At 51.5% G+C, this 14,056-nt stretch overlaps 1 protein-coding gene across 2 annotated transcripts in view; it reads right to left on the bottom strand.

Annotated features, from left to right (window-relative positions):
• Positions 1–13,341, bottom strand: part of SGSM2 (small G protein signaling modulator 2) — a 35,635-nt gene extending 22,294 nt beyond the window's left edge. For both annotated transcript variants that reach the window (XM_065896598.1, XM_065896599.1), the window contains exons 1-2: positions 13,285–13,341; positions 8,493–8,568 (exon numbers count right to left, since the gene is read on the bottom strand). In XM_065896598.1, the coding sequence (XP_065752670.1) occupies positions 8,493–8,568; positions 13,285–13,341 (133 nt within the window). The remainder of the gene's footprint in view (positions 1–8,492; positions 8,569–13,284) is intronic.
• Positions 13,342–14,056: the final 715 nt, after the last annotated feature.

Below are 14,056 nucleotides of genomic sequence, written 5' to 3'. Positions count from 1 at the left end.
TGAGAGAAATGAAGTTCATACCACACATACCCATCTTCCTTGCCCTGCTGGGGATGCAGGGCAGAGTCTGCATGTGCTCACACTGGCTTGCCAGGGAACCAGGCCACTGCCAGCCTCACCCAGCTCGACAAGAGACCCGCCGTCTCCCAGAGTATCTCTGGACATCATGAGTCCGCTGTTTGGTGATCCAAGCGACGCCTCCAACTTCTCCTCAAGGCCCCACACCTCCAGGCTCCACTCCTGGGTAGGCCTCACAGGGGGACCCATCCCTGGGCAACGCAGGCTTTAGAGTCAGACAGGTGTGGGTTCAAACCCTGGTTCCTTTCCTTACTAGCTTTTTGACTTTGTGCAGAGCACTAAGTCTCTCTGAGCTTCACCTGCAGGGAGGGAAAGGAACAGGTCCCACCTCAAGGGGTGCTGAGTGACTAAAGGCAACAGCCTGTGCAGAGGGGCACAGGGCTCTTTGTAGCACCCGGAACATGGAAGGTGATGGATGAGCATTAGTGCCTTTCCTTCCTGCGCTGTGTCCGTCCCCTGCCCTCCCTCTGGTACCTACAGGTGCTTTGGCTGTGATCCCCTCTAAGGCCACCCCTCCCACCTGCGCATTGGATTTCAGCCCCTTTCACCTCTCAAGGACATCACTCCAGCAAACTGGTCCCTTCTCTTTCCTGTATCGTTAATTTTTTCCTATTAGATACTTTCCATTTGTACATAACTGTTCTGTAATTTCTCCAATTAAAAAACACCACACCACCACCTCCCTTGGCCCTACATCCCCATTTAGGTGTTAAACCATTTAGTTGCTTCCCTGCACATAAAATTTCTCAATAAAAAAAATTTCTCAAAAAGTTGTGTATGTGCCACGCAGCTAGATATTGTGATGACTGTTGTGACAGGTCATCCGGAGCTGCCTCCCTGAAGAAGGGCTAGGTCTTGATCTCAAGGGAAAGACTCTAGGTGCCCTTCCTCGGGCCTGTCTCCATAGAGGGCCCCCTTGGCAGCCTGAGAAGGCAGGACAGGGAGGGGAGGGAGGACGTGTGCTGTGGTCACCAGAGCTCTCCCCACCCCGCTCTAGACAGGCATGGCTGTGGCTCCATCAAGGTCAAGGATTTCCCATGGGCAGTGACTTATAGGGAGAGGGATCACGTAGAGCTTTTCTGTTGGGACAGGAGAGCTGCAAACGCTCGTTTTTCTTACAAAACCAGCCTTCAGGGGCTTCCCTGGTGGCGCAGTGGTTGAGTCCACCTGCTGATGCAGGGGACACGGGTTCGTGCCCCGGTCTGTGAAGATCCCACGTGCCGCGGAGCGGCTGGGCCCATGAGCCATGGCCGCTGAGCCTGCGCGTCCGGAGCCTGTGCCCCGCAATGGGAGAGGCCCCAATAGTGAGAGGCCCGCATACCGGTAAAAAAAAAAAAAAAAAAAAAACCAGCCTTCATAGCTCGCCTCAGCGGTTATGGTCAGCACTGAGGACTCAGGACTTTGGCCTTCCCTGTAGAAGCTCCCTCATGGTGGGGGCCCAGTGTCCTGGGTTTCTACTCTTCCTCCTCATTTTGGATTTCACCATGACTGGCCACCGCATGACTGACCATCCTACTGTCTGGCAGCCAGGTGATGACTGGCCTGGTGTGGGCCAGTGAAGGGCTGGGTTTGCGTCCGTCTCTTCTGTGTTCTCTCTCTAGAACTACCCAGGTCCCCCACCCGGACCCTGTCGTTGGTTTAAAAGACCAAGGATGGGAAGGGAAGACAGCAGCCTCAGCAACAGGAGGTCCTTCCTGACTCCAGCTGGGGGTCCAGGATCAGGGAGGACCCTTCAGCAACATCTGCTCCCTTTCCCTGTTCTCCCCGCTGCCCCTGGGCACAGGTTCTAGGCTGTGAAGCCTCCACCACTAACAGATGTCTGTACATGGACTTGGGGACAGAGGCTGGGCCAGCTCGGGGGTGGGACTATCTCTATGTGTTGGATTAAACGCAAAATTAAATTACGAAAATTCAGTGACTAGCGTTTAATGCTGATCTATTCCTATAAAGTATTCTAGGACTTCCCTGGCGTGGCGGTCCAGTGGTTAGGACTCCACGCTTCCACTGCAGGGGGCATGGGTTTGACCCCTAGTGGGGGAATAAGATCCCGCATGCCACGTGGCACGGCCTTAAAAATAATAATAATAAAATATTCTATATTTATGTGACTCCGGACCCAACCCTCCAGTATCCAACATCCAGTGCCAACACCCAGAAGGTGGGGCAGATTTCCATACTTATTTGTCTGTTTGGCAGGCTTACGTGTCCAGAATCCTGTTGAAGGTTTAAGGATGCATTCAATACATACTTTTTGAAATAAAAAATACCCTATAAAAAAAAAGCGGCATACACTTGCTATCTCTATCTCTTCCTCCACCCATCCTCTCCTCCTCCTCTTCCTTCTTTTTAAAAAAACCATTTCATTTTGGAAAATTCCAATCATATACAAAAGTAAAGAGAATGATGTAATGAACCCCCAAGTACCCATCACACAACACAAGCCATGATCAAGGAAGGACCAATCTTGTTTTAGTTATACCACTTCCAACCACTTTCCCCCTTATCCCTAGATCATTTTGAAGCAAATTTTACATATCATATATTTTTGTCCGTAAATATTTTCGTGTGTATCTCTGAAAGATGACTCTTTTAAAAACATGTACCTAATACCTGCACTGCACCGAAAAAATCAATAATAATTTCTTAATATTTTCAAATTCCTTGACTGGGTTCCCAGAGTTCAAACTGTTCTGATTGTCCAGATGCTCACAACTCTCAGAAACACGGATTCCTAAATGGAATCCTGGAGAAGGTTCTAGGAGGCTTTATGGGGAAGGTTAAAAGATCACTTTCAAGAACAAAGTAGAACGTCACTGGTGGTGATGACATTTACTGAGCACCTACTGCATACCTGGCTCCATGCTGTCTGCTCTACCCGCATCACTCTTTTAATCCTCACATCAACCTTATTCCGTAGGTTCAGAGTTGCTGAATAAGTGGCCATGGTCACACACTTGGTGACATGGTCAGTCTGTGAACGCAGGTCAGGTCTGCCGGACTCCAAAGTCTCTGCTACAGACCATCACCACGTGCCCTCAGCCATGCCCCAAGACAGGGCGAGGGGAGCCAGTCTCCCAGAGGGCCTTTCTTCCTACTGGATCGTTACCACATGGAAAGTGGAAGCCAGTTATGCTGAGAATGAGCTGTTCATTCAGTGTGGGTGGGAAGAAGAGAGAAGGAATCCCTTTCACTGAAGAGAGACAGAGTAAGAACTGGCTGGTGCCTGAATCTCAGGAAGTGCTGAAATACCTCTGGCTGCAGTACCCCAGGTGGGACGCACCCTCCCGTCACACCTGCTTCTCTCCCAGCTCATTAGCATCTCCTTGCCATTCCCCGGAGGAGCTTGCTGCGGCTGAACTTCCCGGCTAATGAAAGCCGCTTAGCAACAGGCAGCGGGTTAATAAAGCCCTGGTGTTGTTCCCAGCTCCACAGACTCCACCCCCGTCTCCCATTACAGCTCATCCTCACTCTGAAGCAACCCTCAGGTGGACGGATCAGCGCGGGGAGGGCAGGGAACCTAAGGACTGAGGGGCAGGGCTGGTCTGGGTCCCGCCCCCAGTGCCTGTGGCTAGAAAAAGGAGATGTTTACAAGTCTAAGAACCTGCTCTGCCAGGCCGGGAACCTCTCTGTGGGCCTCCTAAAGCCCTTCTACCCACCAGTGGTTAAAATCCAACCTCAGCGCCCAATTAGAATGGAACAAACAGAGACACTGTGGAGGGAGATGCTCCCCTCTGAGCCAAAGGGGAGGGGAGGCACCGTGCTCCTCGGTTAAGGCCTAAACTACCCCAGACCCCTTGATGGGAAGAGTAACTGGGCACTCTATGCGCAGTCATATTGCTATTACAAATGTGGAGCTCAAAGGTGAAACTTAGGGCAGTCTGCTGTTTAACCCTGACCTTGAGTTACCCACAAGCAAAATTTAAGAGCACCTTGCCCTCTGGGGGTTGGGGTGGCAGGAGATAAACAGCCTACGCCCGGGGCGTTCAGGAAGCCACAGAAAAACAGGAAGCATTCATTTCATTCAGCAGCACAAAGTTTCAGAGGCCATATTATGGAGCAAAACGCAAACTTGACATGACTTTTTTTTTCATTTTGCGGTACGCGGGCCTCTCACTGTTGTGGCCTCTCCCGTTGTGGAGCACAGGCTCCGGATGCGCAGGCTCAGCGGCCATGGCTCACGGGCCCAGCCACTCGGCGGCATGTGGGATCTTCCCGGACCGGGGCACGAACCCGTGTCCCCTGCATCGGCAGGCGGACTCTCAACCACTGCGCCACCAGGGAAGCCCTGACATGACTTTTCAAGATGAAGACGAGATATCCAAGAACCTTTTCCCAACGGTGGGGTTTGGGCCTATTCTCCAGTGCACGGGTACAGTCACACAGGTCCTGGCGGCTGGCAGGGGGTGCCTCAGAGCAGCAATGCAGCCTTGCTCTGTGGTAGGAGAACAGCACACATAGAACCCCTCCCTGCCAGCTAGGTTTGCCAGCAAGGCCTCCTCACAAGGTTCCTACTGCTGGGGCCTGACCGGCTTCTAGACAGACAGGTTTAGGAACAAGCACAGCAAACACAACACACGCACGTTTCTCGTCAGTCCTGGGAGTGTCACTCCTCCCCTTGAGGAACAGGAACTTTCCTGGGTTTGCCCAGGGCCAGGTCTTGACCCAGGGATTCTTCAGTTTCATTTCTAAGGCTCTCCAGAAAGGTTCTGTTTCCGGTTCAAATGTCTGTATTCTAAGGAAGCTCAGGGAAGCTCATCTTGCTCAGGCCCTGCACTCTTCGGTCATCCCCTAGCCACCCTCTGCGATGAACAGAGGGGCCAAGGCAGGGCAGAGGGGCCCAGGACCCCAGCCCTCCACAAAGCTCTAGTAAAAGGGGTCACTCACTGCACAGTTAATCCAGTCTCCACAGCCTTCACTCTGTTCCCTTTCTCTCAGCACTCTCTCTGCTCTCCCACTTCCCCAAGAACAAAGCTGAATCCTGGATGTGGCTGGGACAACTGCAAGACCCAGGGTAAGACTGGGACCACTTCAGACTAAAAATGCACTTCTGAGCATTTTTCCAGGGGGTGAAGGAGCCTGGTATTTCAGAATCTCCAAAAAGCCAGAAGAGTGGAGTTTTCCATCAGTACATGTCTATTCTCTCTGCCTCCCCCTAGGAATCCCTGATTATGATTTCACTGTGTGATGCAGGCAGGAAAAACGGTTGATGATCACTGCTTTTTTTGGCCACATTGGGTGGCACGCGGGATCTTAGTTACAGTACCAGAGATCAAACCTGCGCCCCCTGCAGTGGAAGTGCGGAGCCCTAACCACTGGACCGCCACGGAAGTCTCGATAATCACTGCTTTAAACCAACCTTATTTGGAGCCCGAACCGAGATCCCCCTCACCACTGAACACCATTTTCAACAAAGTATAAAGATTCCTTTTCCCGTGGGTCTCAGATGCCCCGGCTTGACCTAGCTTTGTACTATCGGGAGCCCCTCCTGCTAGCATTCCCTTCCGTGACTGTGCACTAAGCCCAAAGCAGAGGCAGCAAACTGGCAGAGGCTTGCAGATGCCTTTTGTTTAGCCCACACCATTTTTTTTTTTTAATGGGAATTAGTTATCAGCATTTAAAAATTGGTTCATTTCATGTAAAAACCCAGACTTCTGGCTTCTCTTAAAATAAAACAAGGGCCATAGCAAGCCAGGGCCAGTATTCCTTCAGAAGCTAAGTGGTGGCTGCCCCCTTCAAACATGGCAAGTGCTACCCATTTCACCCCAGTCCCCACCATTGCCTGCTGTCCCACACCCGGACTTTTCTTGTTCGACCCTGTGGGCATTTAAGTTTGCACTTTGACCTAAGGCACCTCCCGAAATCCAGCAGGACAGGGCTCCTCTTGCTTTGGGGCTGATCTTAGAACCCTGGAGACCTGGGTCTATTTCATAGACCCTTGTTCTAGTTCCGTGACTGAAACTGGCTGAAAGTAGAAGAATCATTCCTTTTGAAGGTGCTATCCCTGCCTGCTGGAAAGAGCCATGGGCTTCAAGGCAAGAGGCAAAAATGAAAGGCCTACTGCTTCCTGGGGGCCCCTGGACTCATCAGAGGAGAGCTGACAGTTTCTCCTCACCCTAATGGACCTGATGGTGGGACGCCAACAGCTTTTTCCCCTGCCTCTCTTCCCCCATTTACCTACGGCCGCCCACATGTGGCACCCAGGCACAAGCTGTCTGTGCTATTTTATTCTGTTTTCTGTGTTTGCTGTGTGTGCTCTGGACGAAGCCTAGCACCATGCCATGACTAATTGGCCACCAGTAGAGCCCTTCTGGTGACAATGACAGACACTGGCTGACGTCAGGGGAACACAGCACAGGTGGAAGGGAGTAGGGTTCTAGTACTCGTCAAAGTCACCTATGCTTTTCCCCAGCAGGGCTTCTGCCCGAGAAAAGTAGGATCAGACTACTCCTGCAAACCTGAGAATCGTTATATCATCTCAAAGAACCAGGGAAACTTACCCGAAAGGGAGATAGTAGGACCTCAAATCCTGCAAACCTAGCTTCAGGCTTAACATCCAAAAGAGGAGAAAACACAGACATTTTTCTCATCTCTTACAATGCTAGGAACCTTTACATGTATCATCTCAATACCCACAAAAATTCCTTAAGTTGGGAATCACCACCGTGTTTTTAGAGGAGCAAACTGTGACAGAAGTTAAGAAACTTGTCCAAAACAACTTGAGAAGTAAGCAGAGCACCAGGGTTTGTCTGAACCCTCAGTCTGTCACTCGGGCTCTGCTCACAGGCTGCCTCTCCCCAGTCGCCCTCCCATATTTCTTTTTTTTTTTCCGTAGCTGTTGCCACACCTGTTATTGAAGGATATATTCACGTGTACATTTGTTTTCTGTCTCTCTGCCCACAGAATGTAATCCTCCGGGGCAGAGACGCTGTCCATCTTGCCACTGCTGTTTCCCTACCTGGAGAACAGTATCTGGAATCTGGGGGACCTTCAGTGTTTGCTGCTGGACTGATGGGAGGGGCAGCTCTATCGGCCTCACCATGCTACTGTCAAAAGTGTTCCGTCCCGTATCTCCTCCTTTCATTCCTTCACCTCAGAAATGCACAACCTCCCTTCAATGAACACCAATCTCAGAGGCCAAGGAAAACAACATAAAGGTGGCAAATGGGGGACTTCCCTGGTGGTCCAGTGGTAAAGACTCCGCCTTCCAAAGCAGGGGGCGTGGGTTCGATCCCTGGTCAGGGAACTAAGATCCCGAATGCCGCGGAGCGACTAAGCCCGCGCGCCACAACTACAGAGCCCACGCGCCCTGGAGCCTGCGCACCACACCTAGAGAAGAGAAAACCCACACGCCACGACTAGAGAGAAGCCCACGTGCTGCAACAAAAGATACTGCATGCCGCAACTAAGACCTGGCACAGCCAAAAATAAATTAAAAAAAAAAAAAAAGATGGCAAACGGAAGGTCAAATTCCTGGAAATCCAAGAAGATTCAGTTGTGTGTAGGGACAGGCTTGCTCCTACAAAAGCAAAAGTGTTCACACTGAGGCAGAAGCGTTGGTTTATTACAGACTTTCTCCTTTCTAAGGTGGGAAGGCTTGGCTATCCCTCCTTTACACTCATGTTGTTTTGCACGCAATCGAGTGCTTGGATAGCTGGGATGCTGGAGCAACACAGGTGGGATTAATTAGAAAATAGATGTGGGGCTTCCCTGGTGGTGCAGTGGTTGAGAGTCCGCCTGCCGATTCAGGGGACGCGGGTTCGTGCCCCGGTCCGGGAGGATCCCACATGCCGCAGAGCAGCTGGGCCCGTGAGCCATGGCCACTGGGCCTGCGCGTCCTCCGCAATGGGAGAGGCCAGAACAGTGAGAGGCCCACGTACAGCAAAAAAAAAAAAAAAAAAAAGAAAATAGATGTGGCACAGAAAGCATCCAAAAGCACAGACCCTTCCCCAAAGTTAATGTAAAGATAAACCAGAGCAGTGGTTCCCAAACCCAACTACCTAGGACAATGGCCCTTAAAGTGTGGTCTCTGGACCAGCAGTATCAGCATCATCTGTGAACTTGTTAGAAATGCAAATTCCTGGGACTGCCCCAGACAGACTAGAGTCAGAAACTCCAGGGTTGGGACCCAGGAATCTGTTTTAACAAGTCCTACAGGTGACTCTGATGCATGCTAAAATTTGAGCACTACTGTCCTTGGGAACTAGACACATAGAGTCGACTCTTGGGCCCTGGGGATCCTGATTCAGTAGGTCTGGGATGGGACCCAGAGATCCCTTTCATAAGCTTCTGAGTTGATTCTGACTTGCAGCCAGATTTGAGAGCTACTAAACCTGAGGACTCATCTTTCCCTGGCCCCAAGATAGTGTCCTCAGTTTTTAAACGCCTCTCCCATTATCCCCCGGTCGCTCACTCACCACATAGAGTAAGGATGTGGCTGCTATCTTCATGCACAAACTTCCTGGTGACAGCCTCCTCCATGATTTGCTTCACCTGTGAATAAATGGGCAGCATCGTTATTGATTGATTGATTAATTGATTGACCAAAGGCCTGTGAGCAAGTAAACGGCTTGGCTCTGCCCCCCTGGTCTGGGTTCAGACACCTGCAGAGTAGATGATAGGAAAGGGAGGGGTGAGGAAGCAAAGTTTCTTCTGTACAGATAGCACCAACATCTTGGAAAGGCAACCGGGAAAAAAAGATGCTATAAACCCACCAATCAATCAGTACAGATATTCCAACCCAGGAGGAAGTGCCCTGCTATAGAGAACAGGGGTGGGATGCTATTTGCACATCTGAACTTAGCTGCAGAAGGGCCTGTGGGCAGACACACTGTCCTTTAGGGACAAACTGTTTCAGTACAGGCTCCAGATAAACAACCTGACCCTCTTATTCTCCCTTCTCTGCGGGTAGGGGTACACGTCCGTCTAGGCCTCAGGGACACTCCCCACATGCTCACAAGCCCAGTCTTCTTTCTGTCTAGGTAAAGCCCTATGTTTGGGTTCCTACCTGGATGTAAAAGCTTCTGAATGCCTTGTAAGGTAAGCGGTCACAGCCTTCTTTAGAAAGCACTTAAAAAAAAAAAAAAAAACTTTAAAATTGATGTACAGGGACTTCCCTGGTGGCACAGCAGTTGGGAATCCGCCTGCCAGTGTGGGGGACACGGGTTCGGGCCCTGGTCCGGGAGGATCCCACATGCCGCGGCGCAACTGGGCTCGGGCGCCACAACTGCTGAGCCTCCGCTCTAGGGCCTGTGAGCCACAGCTGCTGAGGCCCGCGCGCCTGGAGCCCACGCTCCGCAGCGGTGGGGGGGCCACTGCAGTGAGAGGCCTGCACACGGCGGCGGGGGGCGGCCCCCGCTTGCCGCAACTAGAGAACCCCCACACCCAGCAGCAGAGACCCAACGCAGCCAAAAATAATTAATTAATTTTAAAAAATTGATGTACAAATAGAAAAGGGTATATATCATATTTACACAGCTTGAAGAATTTTCACAAATTGAACACACCTATGAAACCAGCATCAGATCAAGAAACAAAACGTGACCAGCACCCTAAAGTACCCCCAGACTCTGCCATGTTTCCTTCTAGTCACTACTTCCCTCAAAGGTACCCACTATCCTGACTTCTAACATCATAGAGCACTTTTGCCGGGTTTTGTACTTTTTATAGATGGAATGGCTCACTGTGTAGTTTTTGTGACTGGGTTTCTTTTGCTCCTTGGTGTGACTGTGAGATCTGTTCATGTTGTATATGGATGTGCATTGTTCATTCTCCGTTGTGTGAACAACTCCCAGTTGACTGGCATTCGGGTAGCTTCCAATTTGGGGCTATTATGGGTAGTGCTGCTGTGAACATTCTAGACATGTCTTTGTGTGAACACGGGTGCTCATTTCTTTGGATTTATATTTTTAGGCAAGGAATTTCTGACGAGTATATTCTGTATTATTAGATTTTGCCAAGTTGCTCTCCAAAGTGGTTGTATCAATTTACACTCCCAGCAGGAGTATATGAGGTTCTAGTTGCTCCCAACACTTAAAACCATGCACTTTTGATGCCTTGGGGGAACCTGCCAGGAGACAAATACTAATACTGAAGATTAGAGGGATGGAGTACCTCAATCCCAACATTAAACCTTACAGACACAGTAAGCTCTGGGAGAGCTAGTCTTTGCCATTCTTTGGACAATGTCCTGTGTCCAGTGTCCTGATGCTGCCCTTGCTCCCCAGACCCTCACTTTGGTTTGGAGGGTGGTAGAGCTTCTGAAGTCTGGGGAGGAGGGAGGAAGGACCCGGAGTCTCCTCCCTGCTGCAAAGTGCTCATGGTTAGCGGTTAGGTAAAGGTGGATCGGATCGATTCTGCACTCTATTTTTTTTTTTAACATCTTTATTGGAGTATAATTGCTTTACAGTGGTGTTAGTTTCTGCTTTATACCCAAGTGAATCAGCTATACATATACATATATCCCCACATGTCCCCCCTCTTGCGTCTCCCCCCCACCCCTCTAGGTGGTCACAAAGCACCAAGCTGATCTCCCTGTGCTATGCAGCTGCTTCCCACTAGCTATCTACTTTACATTTGGTAGTGTATATATATCCATGCCACTCTCTCACTTCGTCCCAGCTTGCCCCTCCCCCTCCCCATATCCTCAAGTCCATTCTCTACCTCTGCGTCTTTATTCCTGTCCTGCCCCTCGGTTCTTCAGAACCTTTTTTTTTTTTTAGATTCCATATATATATATGTTAGCATACGGTATTTGTTTTTCTCTCTCTGACTTACTTCACTCTGTATGACAGACTCTAGGTCCATCCACCTCACTACAAATAACTCAATTTCGTTTCTTTTTATGGCTGAGTAATACTCCATTGTATGTATGTGCCACATCTTCTTTATCCATTCATCTGTCAGTGGACACTTAGGTTGCTTCCATGTCCTGGCGATTGTAAATAGAGCCTGCACTCTAAACTATTAAAACCTTCCTAGATTACTTCCCAAGGGGTTTTGCATTAAACAGAGCATAATGTCACAGCTCAAAGACCTGCAGGCATCTGAAGCAGGCTGTTGGGGCAGATTTTTGGATTACGAGGACCTATAGATACCCTGGGAATTCCCTGGCGGTCCAGTGCTTAGGACTCGGCGCTTTCACTGCTGGGGCCCAGGTTTAATCCCTGACGGGGGAACTAAGATCCCACAAGCTGTGCAACACAGCCAAAAAAAAGAATTATAGTAAAAGTCCTTTATGAAAGGCCAGACTTGCCTACAATTACCCGCACTGTCCCTACTTGTAGGACAAGAAAGGATTTTATTTCTCTTGAAATCAAGCACTGAAGGGGGAAGGGAACTAAGAGTTCAGAGCGGGTCAACCTCTGTCAGGTAATACACATAGCTGTGGCATATTCTGGACATTTCTTACATTTATTTAAGAATCATTCTGGGGGCTTCCCTGGTGGCGCAGTGGTTGAGAGTCCGCCTGCCGATGCAGGGGACACGGGTTCGTGCCCCGGTCCGGGAAGATCCCACATGCCGCGGAGCGGCTGCACCCGTGAGCCATGGCCACAGAGCCTGCAGGCTCCGCAACGGGAGAGGCCACAATAGTGAGAGGCCCGCGTAACGCAAAAAAAAAAAAAAAAAGAATCATTCTGGGAGTAGTACAGACAGCCTTCTAAATACTGCCTTTCCCCCAAATCTTTCCCATCATCCCTGAACAACCCCAAATTTGGAACAGAACAACAATCCTAGCACATGTACCCATAGTTTGGGTATGGCTACATTTTTGTTCTCGTTTATACTGTTCATATAAGTCTCTGTCACTAGACTATTTGTTTCCTGAGGATAATTACTGAGGTTTGAGATTTGTTTTTTCCTTGGGGAGACCAGAGTTGGGGCTTAAATTCTAATTTGATGTACTCCTGGCCTAAAAAACCTCTCACTTGGCCACTTCACAGCAAAGGCACAATAGAGCTTCTCACACACAGCTGGAAAAGGTGATGGCTTCAACTACTTCTTTGCCAACAGAAGGGAAGGAAACAAAAGTTAGGACACAATAGCCAGGCCATAATTAATGCGGGAGAACGATCTAGAGCCTTCCAGGATTTTATAAGAACCCAGAGTCTTCTCCAGTCCTGAAACTCTAGGAAAGGGTAAAGGAACCAATATGGTAAACTTTTATATATGAGGTGAATATCACTATCCTTATTTTAGAGATGAAGAAATTGAGACTCAGAGAGGTTAAGTAACTTACTCAAGGTCACAAAGACCTGGTCCAGACTATCCCAAAGTTTATGCATTCCCATCAGACTTTGCAGTCTCCAAGATCAGCAGATTTATTTACCAAATAGTCATTGAGTGCCTATGCGGATACAGAGTTCTGGACAAAACGGATGGGTGTCCTGCCCTCATCGAGTTTACACATCTGGCAGACAAAGAGGTAGGTTGGGAGGAGTTCGTGGCTCCATCCAGAGGCCTAATCCATTCTAATCCACTCTGTGGGTTTGAACTCTCCAGCTCTCATTTGCGGGTGAGTCATACGGACATCCCCCACCATCACCACCATGAAATTGAAATGGCTTTTAGGGCAGGGTCAAAGTAAAGGACATTAGTACAGAGAAGGACTTTTTCTCTTTCTGACGTGGGCGGGGGTACTCCTCAAAAGAGGAAAATAATCTTGAGTCTTAAAAACCATTCTCAAAACACCCCCTGGCCTCTGGGTAGGGAGGTGGGCGTGGAGTGAGAAGCAGTGAGGTGTGCGGCGAACCCTCCTGCAGCCGAGACTCGGTTCCCAGAAAGATAACTGAATGGGGTGTAGGGCAAACCGGAGCTAAACCCCCAAGTCACCCGTTTAGCGCTCTAGGAGGCCTGCGAGGGGCCCCGCCCCCTCCTCAGGCGGCGCAGGCAATGAATGGGCAGCTCGGGTTCTCCAGAAATTGCCGCCACCCCTCCCCCGACCTCGGTCTCCCAGAGCTGCTGCCTTCACAGGGCGGGGAGCTGCGGGATCGCGGAGCAAACTAACCCTGAAGCGCCGGCCTAGCCCCTGGGGCCGAGGAGAGCTGCCCCCTGATCCGGGAGTGGGGCGGAAACCGCAAACCAGTCCAGGACCCCGCCCCCGCCCAAGGCCAGCGAGCGCCCGCGCCCCGGAATGGGCGCAGATCTTTCTGTCCCTTGGGCCTTGCGGACAGGGACGCGAGCCCCCGGGGGTCCGTACCCCGACTTTACCTCCTTTTTCACGTTCCACAGCAGTTTCTCTTTGACTGCGTCCTCCGCGCTGCCCATCGTGCGGCGGCTGACGGGAAGGTGGTGCCCAGCGGCCGCCTAAGCCCCCCACGCGCCCTCGCTGCCTCCGCGCCTCTCGGCTCAGCGCCCCAAGCGCCAGGAGGAGACCCCGCCCGCCGCGCTCCCCGCCCGCCGCCGCCGCAGCCACTGCCCGGTGCTGGGCTCTGCAGCCATCTTCCGAGCCCCGCACCGACGTCAGGAGGCTGGCCCGGCCCCTTCCCACAGCCGGGGGCGGGGGGGTGATGCGCTCAGCCACTGGAGGGGGGGGTCGGGAGGGGGGGCACCGTGCCCGGGCGCGCGCCACGGTGGCCGTTGTCATGGCAACGCGCCCTCTCCAGCCCCGAGGGCGCGAACCTGCATTGTGAGAGCCAGCAGCCCGCCGCGCCCAGTGCCGGGCGGGGAGGCGAGGCGCGCCCGGCACCCCATGGCTGAGGGGTGAGTCGCTCGGGCCGAAGCTGGTCCCCATCCAGCTAGACGTCCCCTGATTCCTACCCGCTCGTCTTCCCGACGGGAAGGGCCGGGGCCCCCGCGCCTCGAGTCTGGCCACGGGGAAGCCAGTGTTAGTCCCCTGGCTGGGAGAAAGGCCGCGGAGCGCCATCGTTTCTCCAAACACCTCTGCCAGCCGGGTGCCCTCAGCTGCAAAGCTTTTGGGAAGAGGAGTGGGAGCTTAGCAGCCCCCGTCTGCAGAGGCTCGGCTATCCCTAAGGGCGCGAGA

Source organism: Phocoena phocoena, chromosome 19 (assembly GCF_963924675.1).
Source record: "Phocoena phocoena chromosome 19, mPhoPho1.1, whole genome shotgun sequence".
NCBI lineage: Eukaryota > Metazoa > Chordata > Mammalia > Artiodactyla > Phocoenidae > Phocoena > Phocoena phocoena.
Note: the sequence above shows the minus strand (reverse complement) of the source record. Positions and strands in the feature narration are given on the sequence as shown.